This window comes from Natator depressus, chromosome 21, assembly GCF_965152275.1.
Source record: "Natator depressus isolate rNatDep1 chromosome 21, rNatDep2.hap1, whole genome shotgun sequence".
Classification (NCBI taxonomy): Eukaryota; Metazoa; Chordata; order Testudines; family Cheloniidae; genus Natator; species Natator depressus.
In genome coordinates, this window is record NC_134254.1 from 5353820 (window position 1) to 5376234 (window position 22415).

General features: G+C 46.8%; 1 protein-coding gene across 1 annotated transcript in view; it reads right to left on the minus strand.

Moving 5' to 3' along the window:
• Positions 1-22415, minus strand: part of LOC141975811 (complement receptor type 1-like) — a 72640-nt gene that overhangs the window by 22360 nt on the left and 27865 nt on the right. The window contains exons 12-28 of the mRNA XM_074936473.1: positions 21122-21310; positions 20309-20497; positions 19496-19684; positions 18683-18871; positions 17367-17566; positions 15963-16123; positions 14109-14443; positions 11525-11713; positions 10335-10538; positions 9997-10185; positions 8792-8995; positions 7456-7644; positions 6829-7011; positions 5337-5516; positions 3394-3576; positions 2259-2444; positions 799-978 (exon numbers count right to left, since the gene is read on the minus strand). Of these exons, the coding sequence (XP_074792574.1) occupies positions 799-978; positions 2259-2444; positions 3394-3576; positions 5337-5516; positions 6829-7011; positions 7456-7644; positions 8792-8995; positions 9997-10185; positions 10335-10538; positions 11525-11713; positions 14109-14443; positions 15963-16123; positions 17367-17566; positions 18683-18871; positions 19496-19684; positions 20309-20497; positions 21122-21310 (3339 nt within the window). The remainder of the gene's footprint in view (positions 1-798; positions 979-2258; positions 2445-3393; positions 3577-5336; positions 5517-6828; positions 7012-7455; positions 7645-8791; positions 8996-9996; positions 10186-10334; positions 10539-11524; positions 11714-14108; positions 14444-15962; positions 16124-17366; positions 17567-18682; positions 18872-19495; positions 19685-20308; positions 20498-21121; positions 21311-22415) is intronic.

Consider the following 22415-nt stretch of genomic DNA (forward strand, 5'->3'; position numbering starts at 1 on the left):
GGCCATTCAGCAGTCTCAGTTTAACCAAGGGGGGTGGGGGGCGGGTTGGGTGCCACAGAGAGGGCAGCTTGACCCCACGTCCTTCCTGATAAGAATTGTGTTGAAGTTGCTGATACATGCATCTTAGAGGAGCAGGATGTGCCCCAGGAATGTCTATTGGGGCCTCAAGGCTGCCAACACCTGGTTAATCAATAATTAGAAGGAACCTCTTGCTTGACCATTGAAACTGCTTACTTAACAAGTTTGCTTTAAGGGACATGTCATTCTATTACTAATGTATAAATAGGGGGAAAAAGTTTGAGGTAGTGGGACTCTTCAGGACTGGACTCTCTCTCTGGATGCATCTTGTGTTTCCCACTGGCAGACGGGCTGCCGCTGTGCCACTCGAGAGCCACACTCAGCTTTGGTAATGATCAAGGGTTGGGGGTGTTTTACTAACCTGTTGCAGACGAGTGTATAGGTGCTTGAGACTAAGTAAAGTTTAGCTGTAAGTGAAAGCACTCTTGTGTTGTCCTGTTTGTGCCAGCCATCGATCGGTCGGACGGCCGTGTCTCCGTGATTTATTTCCTGACACCACCTCGCACAGAGTAAAAGTTACCAAGAGCTTTGGGTTGAAAGAACCCCGGGTAACAAAGTCACACAGGGAGACTGGCCTGGGGCAGGAAGAGGGTAAGAACTCAAGGTCCTTGGTTTCCAGTGCTGTCCTCAGACCACCTCTTCCCCTATGGTGCTGTTACTAGGGCTCAGCGTACACGTGCCAGACCAATCACCATACCTCAGTTCATCATTTACACTTACCTGGCTGACAACTTGGCACAGGAGGATTCCAGGTGTTGTCATCCTGACACTGACTCTCTCTACTGCCATGGAGCAGGTAGCCTTCCTTGCAGGAGACCCGAACAGTGACACCGTATGTAAACGCTTGCCTTGTCGGAGTCATTCTTCCATTTTCAACCTCTGGCCTCGGACAGCGAACCACTGAGGGAAAACAACAAAATGGTTCGTGCTACGTCAGAGACAGGGAACAAATCAAAGCCAATACACTTAAATAGCAGCTGATCTGTTTCCAGGCACACTAAACATGGCGGGTAAAAAAAACAAAAAACCCCCAGCTACATAAGAATATCAGATTCTTAACCGTTTAGCAGACCTCTGCGTGGAAAAGTGTCTTTATCTCCATGGGCCGGTGCAGCAAGTAGTTACTCACGGCACTGGATTCACAGTGACATTGAGACTACTGGGAGGTGGGAAACTTTATATGGCAGGTTTGGTATGTGGGTGAATGCTTTCAATGCTGTTCTCTTTTCCGTAGCTTCCTATTGCCAAGTCAAGGCACCAGGGTTATTCCATTTTTTTTGGAATCAGGCTGTTCCCTCAAACGCTCTCTGATGTTGCATCCAGAGGGACCCATACCTAAAGGGATGATTCCAGGACAGCTGGGTTGGGAACCAGATCCAAGAGATGGGTCAGTGGGGTGGGGGAATAAGTCACTGGGAGTGAGACTCACGCCTCAGCTGGGACAGAGGTCCAATGGCTGGTGGCACTGGCCAGTGAGGAAATCAGTAGGGCATAATTTTTATATGTTTTAAAACAGGGGTCTGTGGTGGAGGAGGTTCAGTGGTGGTTCCAGGCCAACAGTTTAGGTGGGGCACCGTAACCCTCCTTAGCTGCTCTCTAGCTCTGCCTGGGTTTAGTATCTCAGAGCCCATTCTCAAATCCCCTGATGCACCTGCCAAGCTGTACATATTAAGAATCTTCCGCATGCAGAGGAATCCTGCTGCTCCTACAGCACTCACTATTCCATGTGGGCTGCAAGAACAGCTGCTCCTGCTGGGATCCTTCACGTGGAAGTTAGAAGATCTACCTGGTTATTTTAACAGCTATAGGATCTATTCAGCTTCGGCAGTTTGCAGCTAACACAGCAGTGGAGCCATCCGCACTCCAGGGTGGGGTTTGCCACCAGACCGAGAAGGATAATGCACCACCACAAACTAAAAGCTTTAGTTTCCACCAAGGGATCCATACGGATGGGGATACCTTGGGCCAGTGCAGCCTGAGTGCCATAGCCTCACCCTCTCTTGGCTTTTCACCACCCACGTCAGCGGTAATCCTGGATTTCAAAGATGGATTGGATGAGGAGCGGCAGGCAGCTCTGCTCAGTTTCAGCCCCACTTACAAAAGACGTTGGGACGCTCTACATGGGTCTCCGGAAAGTACCCTCTACCCTTTGTAATTTAGAGTCATGTAGAATGACTTACCTTTGCACTGCGGGGCAGGCCCACTCCACATCATATTTACCCCATCAGATGTGCAATAAATGGAGGACTCTCCAATCAGTGACAAACCGTCTCCGCAGCTATATGTCACTTGTGATTCATAGGGGAAATATTCCTTCATCCCACCATTGTGCAGCCCATTCATGATAGGTGGAGGTCGGCCACAGGCTACAAATGGATAGAAACAATGTAAGGCCTGATGCTCCTCTCACTGACTCAGGCAACAACTAGGGCAGCCCATGAAGTTACAGGGGCATCCAGCACTTGGTATTTAGACCATAGGTAAATTCTCTTTAATGGGGGCTGTTGATGCTCAGCTGCTTGAAAGATCAGTCTGTTGGTCAGACCACCCCCCTATAGTGCTTAATCCTTCCAGAATCTCCTAAGCAAACATCCCAACCCTCCTGCAATCTACCAACCCTCCCTGGGTCCCCCAACAAGTGTCTCAGTCCCACTACCCACTGTGGAACCTTCCCACAACATCTCCCGCAGTGTAATAACTATCCCACTGCTGCTGCCCATCCATACCGAATGAAGAAGAGGAGTGACTGTAGAAGATGTTATCGGGGGCTGAGCCAGGACTAATGGGAGGAATTAAGAAAAGGAAATTTTAGGCTGAACATTAGGCAGTGCTTAATTTGTAGTTAAAGAGGTGCCGGGGCTCAAACAATTGTGTTTTTTTTTTTAACTTTCAGAACCGATGCAGCAAGCCCAGAGGTGCTGGGGCTCTGAACTGCCAAGCCCTGGCACAAATTAAGCAATGACAGTATGAAAAAAAGCTTACTGAAAGTGAGATCTAAGACTCTTCAATAATCTAAGAAAAGGGGTGGGAGTCCCTTTGGCTGGCACATTTAACTTTCAGCCAGAAGCAGGCCTGGAGATTAGACTGCAGGGAATACTTAGATGTTGATCCCCCTCCCCCAGAATTGGACGAGGTCATCAGATAGAAGACAGATGAAAAAGCCCTTTGGCTATTTACTAATGATCTGTGGGGATCCTTCTAATATATCCTCCTAGAAGTTGAGATGTAGGGAGGCAGCCTTCCTGCTGTTGTTACTAAGATCATATGGTGGCATATTTCTTCTTAATGGTAGGTTCTCTTCTCATTTATACTTACTTTTATCACAAAATGGTACTGGCGGGTGCCACAACCCATCACTTCGGCACACAATCCCCTCACTGCCTCTGAGGATGTAGCCAGGATCACATTGAAACACAATACGGTTGGCATACGTATATTCACTTTTAACTGGATAGATCTGTTTTCCATTTTCAACCACTGGCTTTGAACAACTTATCTCTGAGGAACACCAACAGAGTTTTAGATGTTTTTGTTCAGAATAAGATAGAAGAAAAAAGTCACGGTAGAGACATTTTCTACAATAGAAACTTTACCAGCAGGGTCTGAGCCGTTTGCAAGCATCTGAACACTGACACGAACATCAATTTCCTTAATTTTTGTTTTTAAAGACCCTACTTCCTAAAAGAAGTTTTGTTTCACGGGTGTCACGGTAAAAGGAAGATGGCTTCTAAGAGTGTCTTCTCCAAAAGCTCTGTATAATATCCGAGAAGGACACTGCAGGATGGCATAGTGTGACAAGGTTTTACTGTTCTGAGTTTGGGACAGTTGAGAGAGACTCATAAGTGGCCCAGCCACGCATTACTCACACATGCCATATTCAGTGCCTAATAGAGCCTTTATACCACAGCACACTGGCTTGAATTTGGGATATGCCATGTGTTACAGCTAATCATTTACCTGGTGCTGTTTTTATTTTATTTATCTTCCACCTGTAAAACCAGGATCTTAGACCTTGTCTACACTGAGAAAAAAGAGCCTTGGTATGGCTATGTCTGGCCTGGGTCAGCTGGGAGGGATAGCTCAGTGGTTTGGGCATTGGCCTGCTAAACCCAGGGTTGTGAGTTCAATCCTTGAGGGGGCCATTTAGGGATTTGGGGCAAAAATTGGGGATTGGTCCTGCTTTGAGCAGGGGGTTGGACTAGATGACCTCCTGAGGTCCCTTCCAACCCTGATATTCTATGACTCAGGCTCATCACCGTCCTTGGTGTGTGGGGCTGTAAAATTGCATGGCCTGTGGGGCTGTAAAATTGCAGTGCAGAAGTTTGGGTTTGGACTGAAGCCTGGGCTTTGAGGCCCTGTGAGGAGGGAGAGACTCAGAGCTTGGGCTCCATCCTGAGCCTCAAAGTCTATCCTGCAATTTTTAGTTCCATAGCCTGGGCCTGAGTCAGCTGACCCAGGCTGAAACTTGGTTATGTGGGTGTTTTTTTTTAATCATAGTGTAGACGTACACTTTTGCAGAACATCTGACCCATGATATTAAGGGTAAGTAACCTCAAAATTACCTAAAATAGCTAATGTAACTACATAGATAAGTCTGATATCTCAAGACCTGGTAGGTCCTAACAGCAAGTGTTTGTCCCACTAGAAAGGGGGATTCTTGGATTTTTAACAATATATAGCACTCACCGATTTCTAGCCCTGGTAGCTTACCAGACATTCTACTTCAATCCTTTCAGTGGTGCAGAACTGAATTTTTATTATTGCCCATCCTGAGCCTCAAGCCAGTGTAATCCTGAGGGGCTTGGAAATGCCATATTTGACAGGGAAGGAACATTTGCCACAGTATTGTAAGTTATGTATGTAATACGTGAGTGTGAGTGTGAGTGTGAGAGAGAGAGATGTTTGGGGCTGCTTATTGGGGTGTTCAAAGTTCTTGGATTAGGGTGAGCAGGCAGCGTACAGCTGAGCAGGTCAAAAGTTGTACAATAAATGCAGTTCATCACATCACACTGGTATCACCATGTCTACGGTACAGACACATTCACACAGCCAATTGCTCAATGTGTGCTGGACCAGATTTTCAGAGATGCTGAGCACCCCACCACTCCAGCTACAGTCAGAGATCTGCAGATGCTCAGCACCTTGGGGCCAACCAGGCCCCAAAGTGTCCCCCTCCCCTGCCATAAGCTATTAAATTGCTCTTAAATTTGTATATCAACTAAAGCAAAGAAAATTCAGCCAAAAATTGAGTTACTTACTCTGACATAATTCTGAGACTTTAGGCCATGTAAAATTTGTAAGACAGGTCAAATGAGGAGATACTCCAGGGATGGGTGTGTAACCTGGTCTGCAGGAGTAGGTCACTACGGTACCAACTAGAAACTCTCTGTGATTGCTTCTGTCAGCGTAGGCAAGTGCTGGTGGGTAGGAACATCTCCCTAACAATCCAAAACAAGACAGGGATCTGTAAAAGTCATTTAACCCTGAAACCTATGGAGAATGAAGCATCCTTAAAAGAATGCGGCATCTGAGACCCAGCTGTGGAAATCAGTGGCCTACATTCTGCTCACCACTGCACTGAGCACAGTAACTGCAATGATATAAAACAACTAGGGCTGAATTGTGGGCTGGGGTACGCGACAATGCAGAGTTATGAGGGGACACAAACTGCAATAACTACCTGCTTCACAGGTGACAGTAATAGTAAGCAATGAGAAACATGAATAGCTATAATCTGTGGTGAAGTGGTGTGATGCTAGCTCCTGCATGGAATTAAAAGGAGAACTGCTACATTGTTAAATACATCACCTTGCTTGAAAACATAAGTTTTCCATTATGAAGGAATGGAATAAAGAGTTAATATCTTTTAGCAAATTTCTATTTGCATAGCACCTTTTCTGAGGAGCTTTATAAACATGGGTGAGTGAATTCTCACCATACCCTTCTAGAGGTAGACACATGAAAATAAGGAATCTCCATCTTCTATACTGTCACAGGGATACTTCAGGTGGCATGTCTAGCTTTTGTAAAATTAAAGTCACAGGTGCTTTCTTGCTCTCTTGCATGAAAGGTGTTTTCTTTGTCCTCCCCTGAGCTGGGAAATGACTGGCACCAAAACATCCCATGAACAAAAACCCAGAAGTCAAAATACAGCTTTTCCACTCTGCAGTCCTCCCAGTTTAGTGCCTGCAGATGAAGATTCACTGCCCCAGCATTTCAATTACCTCCCAAACCCAGAGCTGTTTTTATCTGCTGTTAGGATGACCAGATGTCCCGATTTTATAGGGACAGTCCTGATTTTTGGGTCTTTTTCTTATATAGGCTCCTATTACCCCCGACCCCTGTCCCGATTTTTCACATTTGCTGTCTGGTCACCCTATCTGGTGTTGACTGGCCTCAGACTCTGCTCTCCGCAACAAGCCTCACCTGGTCTTTCAGTATGAAACCCGGGTAATTAGCCCCTGTCTTTTCTCACCAATTGCTTTCCCCTGGGGTCTGAACACTCTGGTGCTCATTTGATTCCCAAAAGAAAGTGAGAAAGGAACTTCAACAGAAAAAGGCTGCAGCCTAGATAGACATAAAGTGGAAGAAAGGAAGCTGGGGGGAAAAAGACAGACCATCTATTACACACCATTCATATCACATTCACTCAGTGATATGACATGCAACATCATGAGGGTTATAGACGACAGAAAGTTGCCCCAATACAGACACCTCACAAAGCATCACAATACTCTGGCACACACTTACCTAGGTCACAAACAGGTTGCTGCGGATACCACTTGCCATCAGCTTGGCACTGAATCCTGTCCGCGCCCCTGAGGAGGTAACCAGGATCACACTGAAACATTACACTGGTTCTGTATGTATAGTTATGTGGGAGTGGAGATTTCTGGCTTCCATGTTGAATATGTGGGACTGGACACTGAGTCTCTGCAAAACACCAAAGTACCGATTAATCCTCCCCACACCTCTGCAAGGCAAATAAGGAAGGAAACTACTTTACAAACAGAGAAACTGAGGCAGAGCAGCAAAGAGACGTGCCCAAAAGCCTGAGAGGAAGACAATGGCAGAACCAGGATTAGAACTCAGAGTTCTCCATTGCCCAGCCATGTGCTGCTATTGCACCACCTCTCCATATATTGTAATTATTCAGAATTTGCGCATGTGTGCCAGAGAAGTGGTCATAGCACAGTCTGTCATCTATATACATCCCACTCACAAGATGATATAGGAAAATGTCATCTACTGTCACCTACGCACTGGCTTTCTTTGCTGCAGTTGACAAGGTAGCTTTTGTTACAAGAAAACTCAAGACTGACACTATATGTAAACACAAATATTTTTGTAAAAAAGTGATTCAAAAATCTTTTTTACCTTCGCACTGAGGGGTAGGCTCACTCCAGGTTGGAATGACCTCATCACCAGCTATACACTGAATGGAGGTTTTTCCAACAAGTGAGAAGCCTCTGTCACATTTGTAAGTTACCGATGATCCAACAACAAAAACTTTCTTGCGCCAGTCACTGTGCTGGCCATGGGAGATGTTTGGAGGTTGGGCACAAACTAGAATTAAAAAGAGAGAAAAATACATTATTTATACAGTAGATAAAAATCTCTAAGAAGAAAAGGAGGTGACAGATTCCCAGCATTTCCTGATGCCATTACAGCAAAAAAAAAAAAAAAAAAAAGTCTTTCCATAATACATGGAAGAACACCCAAGGTATGTCCAACAACCTGCTATCTCGGTGTTCATCTCTTGCTGTGCATGGCATCAGGACAGCACACACAAAAATGATGAAAAGTTGGTTTAGTATTTATGTGGCCATTCGGCTGCTGTGACAGTCATTCACATGTTCTGTGAAACAGCACTGAAACACGGATGATGATGATCCAGAGAGATGCTGAATGCCTGCAGCGTCCATTGACTAGAAGGTCAGGCCTTGACTCAGTAAATTGGCCCTGTTACACTTCCACGCCTCCAAATCCAGATCTGAACCTCTTCCAACTGCTCAAAGGTCTCCCAGCTTCCTAATCTTCCTCCAAGCTACCAAACCCTCCGAGTCCCGCAACAAACACCTCAGCCCCACACCCACAACAGAACCTTCCCTGTAGATACACAGAGCCATCCTTATCCCCAGCTGCCCATCTCTTCCAAACTGGCGAAGGGGGAGATTAGTTAGAGCGACACAAGGGGATAGCACTCGGTCTGAGGGGTAATATAGTTTTTCTTAAGGGTTGGTTTTAGTCGTTGGAGGTCACCCATGGAATTAATACACATTTTCATTGCATGATGGTAAACTAGTCCCAGGGCTGCTCATGTACATAAACCACAGCTTGGAAAATGCCTTTGACTGACGAAAATCGTCACAAGGTCTTTGGAAAATAACTGGATGTCTCAAAACTCTTTTCAGGTGCTAAGCATTTTGAGACCTGATCCCCCCAACAGACACAGAGCTGCAGTTTGCATTTGCATTGTATCCTCCCTTAAGAGGAGAATAGGGGGACAGCATCTTTAATCTGTACCAAGAGCTCCATACAACCCCCAGTAACAAAGGCTGCTATGAGATGCACTGAACCTCAGGGTCCCAGCCTGTAAGCGACTGGGTCATACTCAGGCTAGCCTAGCAGTCACAGCTGGGACTACCCACCAGGGACAGGAGCCACCAGGCCAGAGTTGGAAGAATCTCAGTTCTCCACCATTTATACTGACCTGGTTCGCAAACTGGTATGGCAGGATCCCATTTGCCATCATGATTGCAGCGAATCTGAGCATTTCCATTGATACTGCCTTTGATAACATGCCCAAAATCACATTCAATTGTAACACTGTCCCCAAATGCATAGGTCTCCTCTCCAGGTCTAGGCATAGGAGCCTGTGTTCCATTGTTAACATCTGGAGCTGGACAACGAATTTCTGAGAAACACCAACAACAGCAACAGCGTTAAATCACAGCAAAGACGATTGTGTGGCTGCAGATTCATTTGACCCGGTGCAGCTGAATGCTTTGCAAGCTATAGAAAATTGGCATTTCCTTGACATTGAGCATGTGAAAAGTTGTACAATAAATGCAGTTTATTTATTTTGTTACAAGAAAACTCAAGACTGACACTATATGTAAACACAAATATTTTTGTAGTCATCCTTCCATTTTCAGCCACTGAGGGAAAACAGCCAAGATGTTGGTGCTAAGTCTAAGACAGGGAACAACGAAAGCCAAGACATTCAGAGGACGGCTGGATCTATCTTCCAAGCCATCTGAACATTGTGAAAACACACAGCCACAAAAGATCACCACATTTTCTTAATCTTGCTGTTGACCTTTGTGTTTAAGGAAAGTTCTTATTTCCACAGGCAGTCGCAACAGATCATTTCTTCTTGCACTGGATTCGTGATGAAATTTGACTATTGGCAGGTCTCCTGGGGGAATTATGGGACTACTGGAGATGGGGCAACGCAGTATTCAACACATGAACACCTTCCATGCTGCCAGCTCCTCGCTGCAGCTTCCTGCTGCTGAGTCAAGACACCGGGGTCATTTCAACTTTTTGGATTCAGACTGTTCCTGCAAACGCACTGCTATCGCAGGACTGCAGGCTTAAGGGGATGCTGCCGGGACAGCTGTACTGGGAAGCCAGTAGCCAGTGGAGAAATCAGTGTGAAAGGAAGACAAGCATTAGCTTGGATGTGGGTCAGACAGCAGATCACATATATGGGTGCCGGGTGAGAGAGGAAACTGGCAGCATGCGTCTCAGGGAGTAGGTTGTTGGGAACATTTAAGGCACTGGAAAGGAGTGGTCAGCAATGGGATGGCAGAGAGTGAATGGGTTATGGGGACATATTGCGGCAAATCATTCAAAAATCTTTTCTACCCTTTCCCAATACGAGTCATTTTAGTGCAATGCAGAATGAGTTACCCTTGCACTGAGGAGTAGGCTCGCTCCAGGTTGGAGTGACCTCATCACCAGCTATACACTGAATGGAGGTTTTTCCAACAAGTGAGAAGCCTCTGTCACATTTGTAAGTTACCGATGATCCAACAACAAAAACTTCCTTGCGCCAGTCACTGTGCTGGCCATGGGAGATGTTCGGAGGTTGGGCACAAACTAGAATTAAAGAGAGAAAAATACATTATTTAAGAGACTGGGTCATAGGCTAGCCTAGCAGTTACAGCTGGGCTGAGGACTGCCCACCAGGGACAGGAGCCACCAGGCCAGAGTTGGAAGAATCACAGTTCTCCACCATTTATACTGACCTGGTTCGCAAACTGGTATGGCAGGATCCCATTTGCCATCATGATTGCAGCGAATCTGAGCATTTCCATTGATACTGCCTTTGATAACATGCCCAAAATCACATTCAATTGTAACACTGTCCCCAAATGCATAGGTCTCCTCTCCAGGTCTAGGCATAGGTGCCTGTGTTCCATTGTTAACATCTGGAGCTGGACAACGAATTTCTGAGAAACACCACCAACAGCAACAGCGTTAAATCACAGCAAAGACGATTGTGTGGCTGCAGATTCATTTGACCCGGTGGAGCTGAATGCTTTGCAAGCTATAGAAAATTGGCATTTCCTTGACATTGCTGAAGAGGCTTGGGTTTAGAGAAAGTTTTGTCTTCTGGGCAGAAACAGCTTGTGGGTTAAGGGATTTCATTTTCAGTGTTCTTATGGGCAGCTGTTCTGATTGCAACTGGCAGGGTATTTTTGGCCTTCATCACAGATAGAGTCAGTGAGTAGCACCTGCTGTGTTATGACCATACTGTGTATAAAAAGGCAGGTGATATGGTGTCATCTATCTTGATTGCTATCTACTTTAGGTTCAGATGGAGATGGTCGATGGGGGCAACAGATCTGTCCGTAAGCATAGAAATGTACAGGTGGCAGATTTTAAGAGGCACAACATGGAATTCATAGCCCGGGGGTATATGCAAACTTTAAGCTACCTTTGTACCTTCCCAGTACCGGACTGCTCCACACAGACAGCCCTGGGGACCTGTGCCCAGCTGCCTATGGGCGGTTTACCCCCAGCTTTACCCAGAATCTCTGCAGTTCTACGTGCCGTGACCTGCCCCAACACACCCCTCCCACTGGCACACTACTTACCCCAACCTTGCTCGAGGCTCCTGGGAAGACAGCCCTATTGTAGTCTTCTGCAGTTCCTGCATGGGTGGAGTCCTCTTCTGGATGGATCCAGGGCATCTAAAGACCTGTTCTGTCACTCTGGACATTTTACTTGGAGTAAAGGGGCCAGACTGGGAGTGCGGATTGCACCTCAAATTGTTAACCATAAACCCCTCGGTTATCAGGAAGAGAAGACTCTGACTATCCCTCCTTCTCTCTCACCCCCATCGCTACACTTTGAACCACACACAAGCATAATCTCCCTATTGGTGTTAAATTTGCTCAATTAAAACGAAGATAATTTAGCCAAAAATACTTACTCTGACAAAAGTTCAGAGCTGAAGACCATGTCGAATTTTGAAGACAGATAACATGCCCTTGCCGTATTCCAGCAATCAGCTCATAACCTGGGCGGCAGCCATATTTAACCACCATCCCAGCTGGAATCAATGTGCCAACATTAGTCTTCCGAACAGCATTGGGAATGTCAGGTGGATCAACACAATGACCTACGGGTAAAACATGAAGAATGTAAGGACATCCTTAGCCAGGAAAACCTATTGAGGTGAAATCTCCTCAACAAGAATGTGATGCGAGAGACATAGCTGGGGAAAATCAGAGGTCCATATTCTACTCTCTCTCGCTCAGATCCATGCAATCCCATTACCCAGAATTTAACTCAGCCATTTGCAAGGAAACCGCATAGAAAATACAACAAAAACAAATGGGAATATGGGTGGCAGTCACTATATGATTCTAGCTTGCATTTGGAATTAGAAAGGGAAATGCAAGGCCCTACACTAAACCTGACAGTGTTTCTGTTTGCCTGTAACATGCAGTGTTTTAGTTGTCATGGTCCCAGGAGATTAGAAAGAGACAAGGTGGGCGAGGGATTAGCTTTTATTGGTGAGACACACAAGCTTAGAGCTTGCACAGAGCTCTTCTTGGTGTTGGTAACATGATAACTTCTGAACACCACATCCAATCAACTCCACAATTCCCAGGCATCAGTAGGCAGAAGCCTGTTGGTTTTGGTGGAATGTGGACAATCGGAAGAGGGATGGGGAACAAACAGAGCTTCTTGCATCTGATAATTGTCAATAGATCAGAGAACTGGTTGATCTCAGCCATTAACACCGTCTAGCAGAATACCTGCCATCTCAACACCGCCTGTTCCCCCAGTACCATTTAAAATGATGACACCTTGAAGGACTTCTGTCCCAGACAGGAAGAAAAGAAGCAAAAACAGGGTTTGGGGAAAAGATGGTGCACACTGAACCCTGGTCTGGAGGGGAGAAGGAGCCACACAGAGCCATGGCATGAGGGAGGAGATATCAAGGAGTCTTGGGAAAGGAGCGGAGTGGGAAGGTGGCTCACAGGATCTTGTGGGGGAGAATGGAGGAACGAAGGAAGCCCAGTGGTGCATGCAATGAGCTCAGCCTACAGACGTAACCAAGTGTCCAAACCTCTCATTAATTTCCAACTATAGAATGGTTTAAACCGGAATCCCTGTTTTCAGCAGACAAGTCATCATGGGGCTGTCTCAGCCCAGTGAGATTCAGGCTTATACTGCTGCGACAATTTCCTCTTTTTTTAAAAAACAAACCATCAAACTGGTTGCACAACTGCAGTCTGTGTTCAGTTCCATGCACGTCCCCAGAAGCCAGCCGCACTGTTCCTGAGCCATCTTGTGTATCTAGCATCAGTCAGGCTGGGCAGACTACGCACTGCAGATCCCGCGGGGAGATTTTCTCACCAAGTCAGTTTTGCTAAGTAGCAATTACATTAGCAGTGGTCCTATTCCGGTCACAATCACACTGATCAGGCACCAGGGAAATGCTGGTCACTATTAGAAGTGAGACCCTCTATTCAAACACCACCTGGCACTGACCTGTCATCCACATAGTTCAAATTTGTGAGTGGCTGGCCTGTTAAACCTGGTAACGATCCTTCATTTCGATAACACTGTTATGAAGGAGGTTGGGTGACCCTCGTTGAAGCGATGGGCATGACAACAGCTGCCCCCCATCCAGGATAAATATCAGACACAGTTAAGCTCCTTTATAGAGTAAGGTGGATAAAACCATAGGAGCCACTGCCCAGACACAGGCTGCAAGCAAGGCTGGTGAGTTTTGCCTGAAGGCCGTGCGCATGTAGGTCCGTGAACAGAAGCACCCAGGAAACAGGCAGAGAGAACTAGCCCAGGCAGCCAGAAGCAGACAAAGAAGGAGCAGGAAAGCCAAGGAGATGGCAAGAAATGCACTGGTAATGGGGCCCGAAAGGAAATGGAGAGAGAGCGAGCTTTTCTATAGTGTGCTGACAGGAACGAGGCTTGGAACTGTGAGCAAAAAACCTGTCTCCGGTGTGATTCCTACTGTTTTGGGGAATCAGGACTCTTGTCTACCTTCTCTGTGAATAAACAGGATTGCACCAGAGAAATACCGAGCTCGATCATCAATTTCTCCTCTTAACAGAAACAGCCTGCAAGACCCTGCGTGCTGGCTAACTGCTCAGGGGTAACAGTACTTTTCAACCTGTGGCGTCCAAGCATTGACAGTGTGAGCTCAACTTGAAACATGGGAGTCGTCCCATGGATGTCAACACTACCTGTGTGCTTAAAGTTAAGCACATGCTCAAGAGCTTTGTGGAATGGGGCCTTAAGGAAAGAAAAGCACCACCTCCATTTGGAACTGCAGGAGAACTGTAGCAGGCAGAGCTGGACTTTGGCCAGGAAACCAGAATCAGTGCAGTCAGAATGGCATGGGATCTTCAGTGACCACAAGCGCCCAGGAGCTTGCCAGAGGGAAGCAAAGGGAGAGTCAAGGGGTGAGGGTGAAGGGGAAAGCCAGGAGAGAGGAGAGGGTGGGGATGGGATTGACGGGAGAGGCTCATCCTCCTACTCACTGAGAGCTCCCCCAGGCAGCAGCATGAGTACCAGGGTCCCCAGGAGCCGCGGGGTCCAGCCAGAGGGAAGTGACGTCATGGTGCCAGGTGAGTTCCCAGAGAATGGGGCTGACAGCGCAGTCCGGACAGGGCTGCGGCCGCTCCTCACCCTGCGCGCTGTGCAACACAGACCCCAGCCAGGGCCACCCAGAGGCACATGAAGCAAGGGGAAGTGGGAGTCAGTGCTCTGCAGCTTCAGGGGCCCAGGAAGGGGGTGGGCAGAGTGCACATACTGCCCAGCCCCCTCTGTAGTGTTGTGCTCATGGCAGACAGTGCACGAGGTAGAGCGGATACAGCTGCAGTTAGTACCATAACAAAAGCAGGCTGTGGTCACCCCCTCATCATAGGAAACACCTGGGGCGGGGGGGGACACAGCATTTCCTCCCTCTGCCTCCTTCCAAGGGCTGGGCAGCGTCAGAAGAATGAGACATTGAGAGGTATTAATGTCTAGCATCCCCTGCAGGCTGCACACGCTTGTTTTTTCTTTCGAGGATGCTGCTGGAAGGTGTAAAGTTTGCAGAGAGGCACCTACCAGTGCAGCGCTGTACAGCTCAGGTTTCTCAGTGGAAGAGAAATGCAGCATTGTTATTTTTCTGGTCTGGGGACAATCACAAAGTTATTCTGACACAGCAGCACTACGCCACCCTGTCCTGATCAGCACCCCCAAACTGTGCTGATTTCTGAAACACAAGAGGCAGTCCAGTTACCAAAGGATCCTTGCTATTTATCCTGTGGGTCAAATTCATCCCTGCTGTTACTCCATTCGCCTCCGCTAATGTCATTACCCAGGGATGTATCTGACTCAAAGCTGCTCCTGGCTTACAGATGCAAACCGAACCATGCTTCACTCCTCAGCAGGAAAAGGAGCCTTTAAACCTGCTGGGCACCTTCCTGTCTTACAGCCAAAGGGAGAAAATTATAAAAACAAAGACAATCGGCAGTTTTTACAGTTGCACTTTATTGTAGCCCTGCAGGACAGAAATAATTGCTTGATCACAATGGCGTAGGTTAGAGGACGCCCCTATCATTCATTGGGCAATGGGGAAATGGTTAGTTGGTTGCTGCTCTACAGTTAAATTTTCACCATCGATTCGTGGGAGTGAGAGAGAGGATATAGAAATGCTGCAGATGATACCAGCACTGAGGTCAACCAAAAATAGATTTGTTCAGTTTGGGAAGGAAAACTGCCGACTTTTTAAATAAGAGAATACGGCAGAAAATTGGCTTTTTTATGCTTTACATTTTCACAGTGGGGCAGAGGGATTTGTGAACAGAGTTGCCCTTAAGGTTCATGGCTATCAGGCAGCTAAATAGCCATTCACTACTTTAAACATGTTTGGGTTATAATGCACTTAGGTTAAATATATGCAACAGTTGGGTGATTTCTGAAAGCTCAACGTTGTTGGTGTATTCTGCAGAGGGTCTGAAGCTTGCATCAACTGAAGGTTTACTTTCATACATTTTAATCTAGTTTCTCTCAACTTGCTTTCCCTTTCTGAACGGAAAGGAATCTGAATTCAACCCTTTTACTATAGCCCTCACAAATATATAAGAGGATGAAATCCCTAGTTTATCAAGTAGGGACTTACATTTGTGAGATTGAAAGAAAAGAGCAAAAAAAACCCAAAACTGTAACCACTGGCACACAGCATGAAAAAAATCTGATTCCTGATGCACAGGCTAATCTCTTCCTGGATCACTAGACGTACTAGCAAGTTCTCTGCAAATAGTAACAATCATCATATGTACAAAGTAATTATACAAACCGCAGCCAAAGGAGACAGTTTGTCACAGAAATGCGTCACAGATTTCAGCTATTCATTGTATTTTCGTAGGTCCCGCTTAAGTTTCTGAATCTCCAGATACAGTTTCTGCACTTCCAGCAGGGTTCTCTGTTCTGTCAGAGACACATTGCAGTGGAGAAACTTTATACTCTCGCAAACCATGTTGCACTGAGGGGAATCGAGTTGCTTCTCCTGTAAAACAGAAACAGAGGGAATGTGATTACGCTGAAGATGATAAGGACCTATCCTCACAAGCATGCTTGCTCCTTTTTGATCTGAGCCATTATCCAGTGTGTTACATGTGTCTGTCTCAGACATATTATAGGATTCTGAAAGGTGTTGCACATTCTCAGTTAGAGCTGGCCAGAAAATGAAAATTTCATGTGAAATATATTGTACTTTTGAAAACAGTTTCGTCCTGAACCGGAACAAAAACAAAAATGACCCTGAAATTTTTCATGGGAAGGGATTTCAAGAAAAATTCTACTTCAAGAGACCCCCAAATAGAAATATTTTGGCTTCCTGGCTGATCACACCAGCCAGCAGGCAGAGACCCTGGCCGCGCAGACTCCATCCAAGCTCCAGCAGCTAGACAGCCTGGGCACTCAGACTCCTCCTGACTCCAGGGGCCTGAGCAACTGGGCTCTCTGCCTCTGTGGCCCTGGAGATAGCAGACATGGGTGGCAATAGCTGAGAGGCAGAGAGACAGGGCGCTCAGCTTTGGCAGCCGCCTTGGGAAGACTTTGGTCATTTACAATTTCTGCACATACACACAGTCTATTACGTGTGTCTGTCTCATACCCTCTGTGCCTGACTTAGGGTGTGATCCCGATAAATGCCAGCTGAGTGCCCTCAATTCTGATACTGCTAAGCAACGCTGAGGAAGTTCTGAGCAACTTGCAGAATCAGGCATTGGACTGCCAACTCCTGGGACAGGAACCAGACCTCCATTTACACTTGTACAATGTTGAACACACTGGCAGTTGCTCAGTAAAGCAGTCTGTCATGATATTTGCTTTATACTGTGCCCCAGACCAACAGAAGATAGATAACGTATCACACCATTGACTGCTTTGAAAACCTCTCTCTCTATATATATTTCATAATGGGGCATAACATTTTCTTCCTGTTGTGATTTTTAACCACCAGATTTTACCTATTTTATATTATTTTGGGCATGGAGCAGCCACTGCAAAGGAAGAAAACCTCCTCCCTTAAAATACAAGAAAGGGATGGGGTGGGGGAGTGATGGGATGTGTTTGCTTTCAGGTCAACTTATTTTTTCCACTTATGTTGTATCAATGGCAGATCTATCTCCCTCGCCACACGGGTCTCATTATTTTAAAGAAGCAAAGACACATTCAGACAGTTTTTTGTTTTACACTAGAAATTGGACAGGGTGCATCAAGAAATCCAAATGGACTGTGATGCTTACACACACGGGTAACACTGTCCAGGTGCCATTAGCTGAACATGTAACATTCAAGCTGTCTGTTGTAGACGGATACCAAAGGTCTGAAAATTGGTACCCAGGAGAGCATTTGAAAGTAATGCTTTCATTCATGTTGTACCACGTTTTTTCATCTAACGCATTGACCATTTCTTCATTTTGCACATCTGGCTTTGGACACCAAACTGAAAGGAAAAGGAAGAAGAGAAGACAGTTCAGTGAGAGGGGGAGATGCACGGTGAATGGTGCTTATTGCCTGTAAATCATGCCCTTAGTTCGCTTCATTGCAGCTGTTTTGGTTTTGCAGGGAAATAATCTGCAAGTAACACCAAACCCACAGTGCATCTCTCTCTCCAGAGAAACAAACATCATGAGAACAACAAGAAAAGGGTGCGAGTGAAATCCCATCCAGCGCTGTGTATCATGGGCATTTCCTGCAGGCATCGGAAGCCGAAAGCCCACACATGGAGCAGCAGAGCATAGGCGCTCTGTTGGTTCATTTAAGGATGTCTTATTGGCAGTCTTGGGACAACTGTGAACGTGCAGTTCACTCCCAGGCACACTTGTGGCCTTTTTAAAAGCAGCCTCTTTGGTCTATTGCAGAATTAGCCTCCTCTGCAGTGAGGGAGAAGTACATGGAAGTCAGTGGAGTTGCCTTGGATTTACACTAGTGGAACCAAGAGCTGAACTTGGTCCTTAACAGCATCTTACGCTTCTATAGTGACTTTCATCCTGCAGGATGCCAAAGGTACCACAGTGACTGGCACAGTACGAACACCTTAGACAGAGAAATGTAAGGCCTGATTGCCTTTTGACTTACTCCACTGAGAAGCAGGAGTGGCTTCAGGGAAGTTGGAGAAGTTACAGAAGAGTCCAGCACTTGGACTCAGATTGTCCCCACAAACATACCGAGACCACACACACAGAAGGGAGTCTATATAAAAAGTGCCACCATCACGACAGCTGGATTGGGAACCACAAACCAAGAGATGGGTCAGGTGAGGGGTGTGTCTGAGGGAGAAATTCAGCAAGGTGGAATGGGAGGATCAAGCATACGTTAGGGCATAGCTCAGGGCAGATCATGTGTATGAGTGCCAGGGCAGAGAGGACACTGGCAGTGGGCATCCCAGCTGCGAGCGTTTGGTCTGCTGCAAAGGAGGAATCTGCAGTGAGTTGGCCCCTGGCTCTCCATATTTTCAGTATTGAAGGGCTAAGATGTTAAATAGCCCCCAGGTCATTGCAATATGCCCTCCACCCTTTTCTAATCTCAGTCATTCTAGTGTGATGAAGAAATGAATCACCTTTGCACTCAGGGGCAGGGGGATCCCAGCGCGGAGTTCCCCCATCACCAGCTATACATTGAATGGAGGATACTCCAACAAGTGACCAACCATCCTCACACACGTAGGTCACACTTGAGCCAACATGGAAAACTTCTTTCCAGCCACGGTCGTCCCGTCCATTAGAGATGCGTGCAGGTGGCTCACAAGCTATAATAAAAGGGGAAAATACAGCAGTGATACAGAACGAGCAATCCCCTAAAAGCAGGGAGGCAGCATAAATACTGTGGGGTTTCCTGGCACTACATTTCCAAAAAAAATGGTGCTTGGAGAGGCACCAATGTCTAATGCCTCTAACAGTCTGCCAGCACTTTCTGTTAGTTTCTGGCTGTGAGCTAGCATCATACCCATGGCACTGGGAGAGCAAAGATAAAAACAGCATCATGCAGAACACTCTTAAAATGGGTCTTGGACCTGCAAGGGCCCCAGGGATCGTTGTTCACATGCGGACGACACTGAACAACTGCACTGAATTACTGAGAATTACAGCCAGACCCTGAGAAGTACGGAAGGCCTGCAGCTCCCATCAACTTCAACAGTAGCGTCCTCCTGCATGGCTCCTTGAGTCATTAAACTGGTCCTGCTACATATGCACCCCCAAAATCCAGATCTGATCCCCTTCTATAGACACTGAGTCTGCAGTGAGTTGGCCCCCGGCTCTCCATATTTTCAGTACTGAAGGGCTAAGATGTTAAATTGCCCCCAGGTCATTGCAATGTGCCCTCCACCCTTTTCTAATCTCAGTCATTCTAGTGTGATGAAGAAATGAATCACCTTTGCACTCAGGGGCAGGGGGATCCCAGCGCGGAGTTCCCCCATCACCAGCTATACATTGAATGGAGGATACTCCAACAAGTGACCAACCATCCTCACACACGTAGGTCACACTTGAGCCAACAGGGAAAACTTCTTTCCAGCCACGGTCGTCCCGTCCATTAGAGATGCGTGCAGGTGGCTCACAAGCTATAATAAAAGGGGAAAATACAGCAGTGATACAGAACGAGCAATCCCCTAAAAGCAGGGAGGCAGCATAAATACTGTGGGGTTTCCTGGCACTACATTTCCAAAAAAAATGGTGCTTGGAGAGGCACCAATGTCTAATGCCTCTGACAGTCTGCCAGCACTTTCTGTTAGTTTCTGGCTGTGAGCTAGCATCATACCCATGGCACTGGGAGAGCAAAGATAAAAACAGCATCATGCAGAACACTCTTAAAATGGGTCTTGGACCTGCAAGGGCCCCAGGGATCGTTGTTCACATGCGGACGACACTGAACAACTGCACTGAATTACTGAGAATTACAGCCAGACCCTGAGAAGTACGGAAGGCCTGCAGCTCCCATCAACTTCAACAGTAGCGTCCTCCTGCATGGCTCCTTGAGTCATTAAACTGGTCCTGCTACATATGCACCCCCAAAATCCAGATCTGATCCCCTTCTATAGACACTGAGTCTGCAGTGAGTTGGCCCCCGGCTCTCCATATTTTCAGTACTGAAGGGCTAAGATGTTAAATTGCCCCCAGGTCATTGCAATGTGCCCTCCACCCTTTTCTAATCTCAGTCATTCTAGTGTGATGAAGAAATGAATCACCTTTGCACTCAGGGGCAGGGGGATCCCAGCGCGGAGTTCCCCCATCACCAGCTATACATCGAGCGGACGATGGTCCAACAAGTGACCAACCAGGTTTACATGAGTAGGTCACACTTGAGCCAACATGGAAAACTTCTTTCCAGCCACGGTCGTCCCGTCCATTAGAGATGCGTGCAGGTGGCTCACAAGCTATAATAAAAGGGGAAAATACAGCAGTGATACAGAACGAGCAATCCCCTAAAAGCAGGGAGGCAGCATAAATACTGTGGGGTTTCCTGGCACTACATTTCCAAAAAAAATGATGCTTGGAGAGGCACCAGTGTCTAATGCCTCTGACAGTCTGCCAGCACTTTCTGTTAGTTTCTGGCTGTGAGCTAGCATCATACCCATGGCACTGGGAGGGCAAAGATAAAAACAGCATCATGCAGAACACTCTTAAAATGGCTCTTGGACCTGCAAGGGCCCCAGGGATCGTTGTTCACATGCGGACGACACTGAACAACTGCACTGAATTACTGAGAATTACAGCCAGACCCTGAGAAGTACGGAAGGCCTGCAGCTCCCATCAACTTCAACAGTAGCGTCCTCCTGCATGGTTCCCTGAGTCATTAAACTGGCCCTGCTACATATGCACCCCCAAAATCCAGATCTGATCCCCTTCTATAGACACTGAGTCTGCAGTGAGTTGGCCCCCGGCTCTCCATATTTTCAGTACTGAAGGGCTAAGACGTTAAATTGCCCCCAGGTCATTGCAATGTGCCCTCCACCCTTTTCTAATCTCAGTCATTCTAGTGTGATGAAGAAATGAATCACCTTTGCACTCAGGGGCAGGGGGATGCCAGCGCGGAGTTCCTCCATCACCAGCTATACATCGAGCGAACGATGGTCCAACAAGTGACCAACCAGGTTTACATGAGTAGGTCACACTTGAGCCAACAGGGAAAACTTCTTTCCAGCCACGGTCGTCCCGTCCATTAGAGATGCGTGCAGGTGGCTCACAAGCTATAATAAAAGGGGAAAATACAGCAGTGATACAGAATGAGCAATCCCCTAAAAGCAGGGAGGCAGCATAAATACTGTGGCGTTTCCTGACACCACATTTCCAAAAAAAGGTGCTTGGAGAGGCACCAGTGTCTAATGCCTCTGACAGTCTGCCAGCACTTTCTGTTAGTTTCTGGCTGTGAGCTAGCATCATACCTATGGCACTGGGAGAGCAAAGATAAAAACAGCAACATGCAAAACACTCTTAAAATGGCTCTTGGACCTGCAAGGGCCCCAGGGATCATTGTTCACGTGCTGATGACGCTGAATAACTGCACTGAATTATTGAGAATTACAGCCAGACCCTGAGAAGTACGGAAGGCCTGCAGCTCCTACCAACTTCAGCAGTAGGCTCCTCCTGCATGGCTCCCTGAGTCATTTAACTGGCCCTGCTACATACGCACCATCAAATTCCAGATCTGATCCCCTTCTATAGCCACTGAGTTCTGCCAGAACCCCCTGAACGAGCATGCCAAGCCTCCTCCAAGTTATGAGACTCTTCTGGAGTCCCCCGAGTTCGTCATCCATCCCAACTAGCTATTGAACTTTCCCACCACACCACCCTCCCAGTATAATGAGCCATCTTTTCCCCATATGTCCATCCCTCTTGAACTAGTGAGGAGGAGGAGGACTGCTTAGGGTGAAAGATGGGGATAGAGCTGGTTCTAGCAGGTGATATTTTTCATAGTGGTTAGTTGTAGTCTTCTGACACTGTTCCGGGATCATCACACATTTTCGACGGTAGCCAGAGTGACACGTAAAGCAGTGCCAGTACTGCTCGTTGAAATAGGCCCAAAGCTCTGAAAATGGTCAGCTAATAACTCCAACAACAGATATTACCTCACCCCCTGGGTTTCTCTAATCCCTCATCTGGCTTTTTGAAAATTCATGGATGCTTAAAATTCTCTTTTAATGTGCTTAGTGTTTTGAGAACTGACCCAACACCGATGAGGGTGCCAGAAGCATTTGTACCATGCTCCCACTCAATGGTTGCGTTGGGGGATGGCAACTTTAATCTGTGATGGGATCTTTATAATGGTCACAGTGAAGTTGGCTGCTAAGGGAG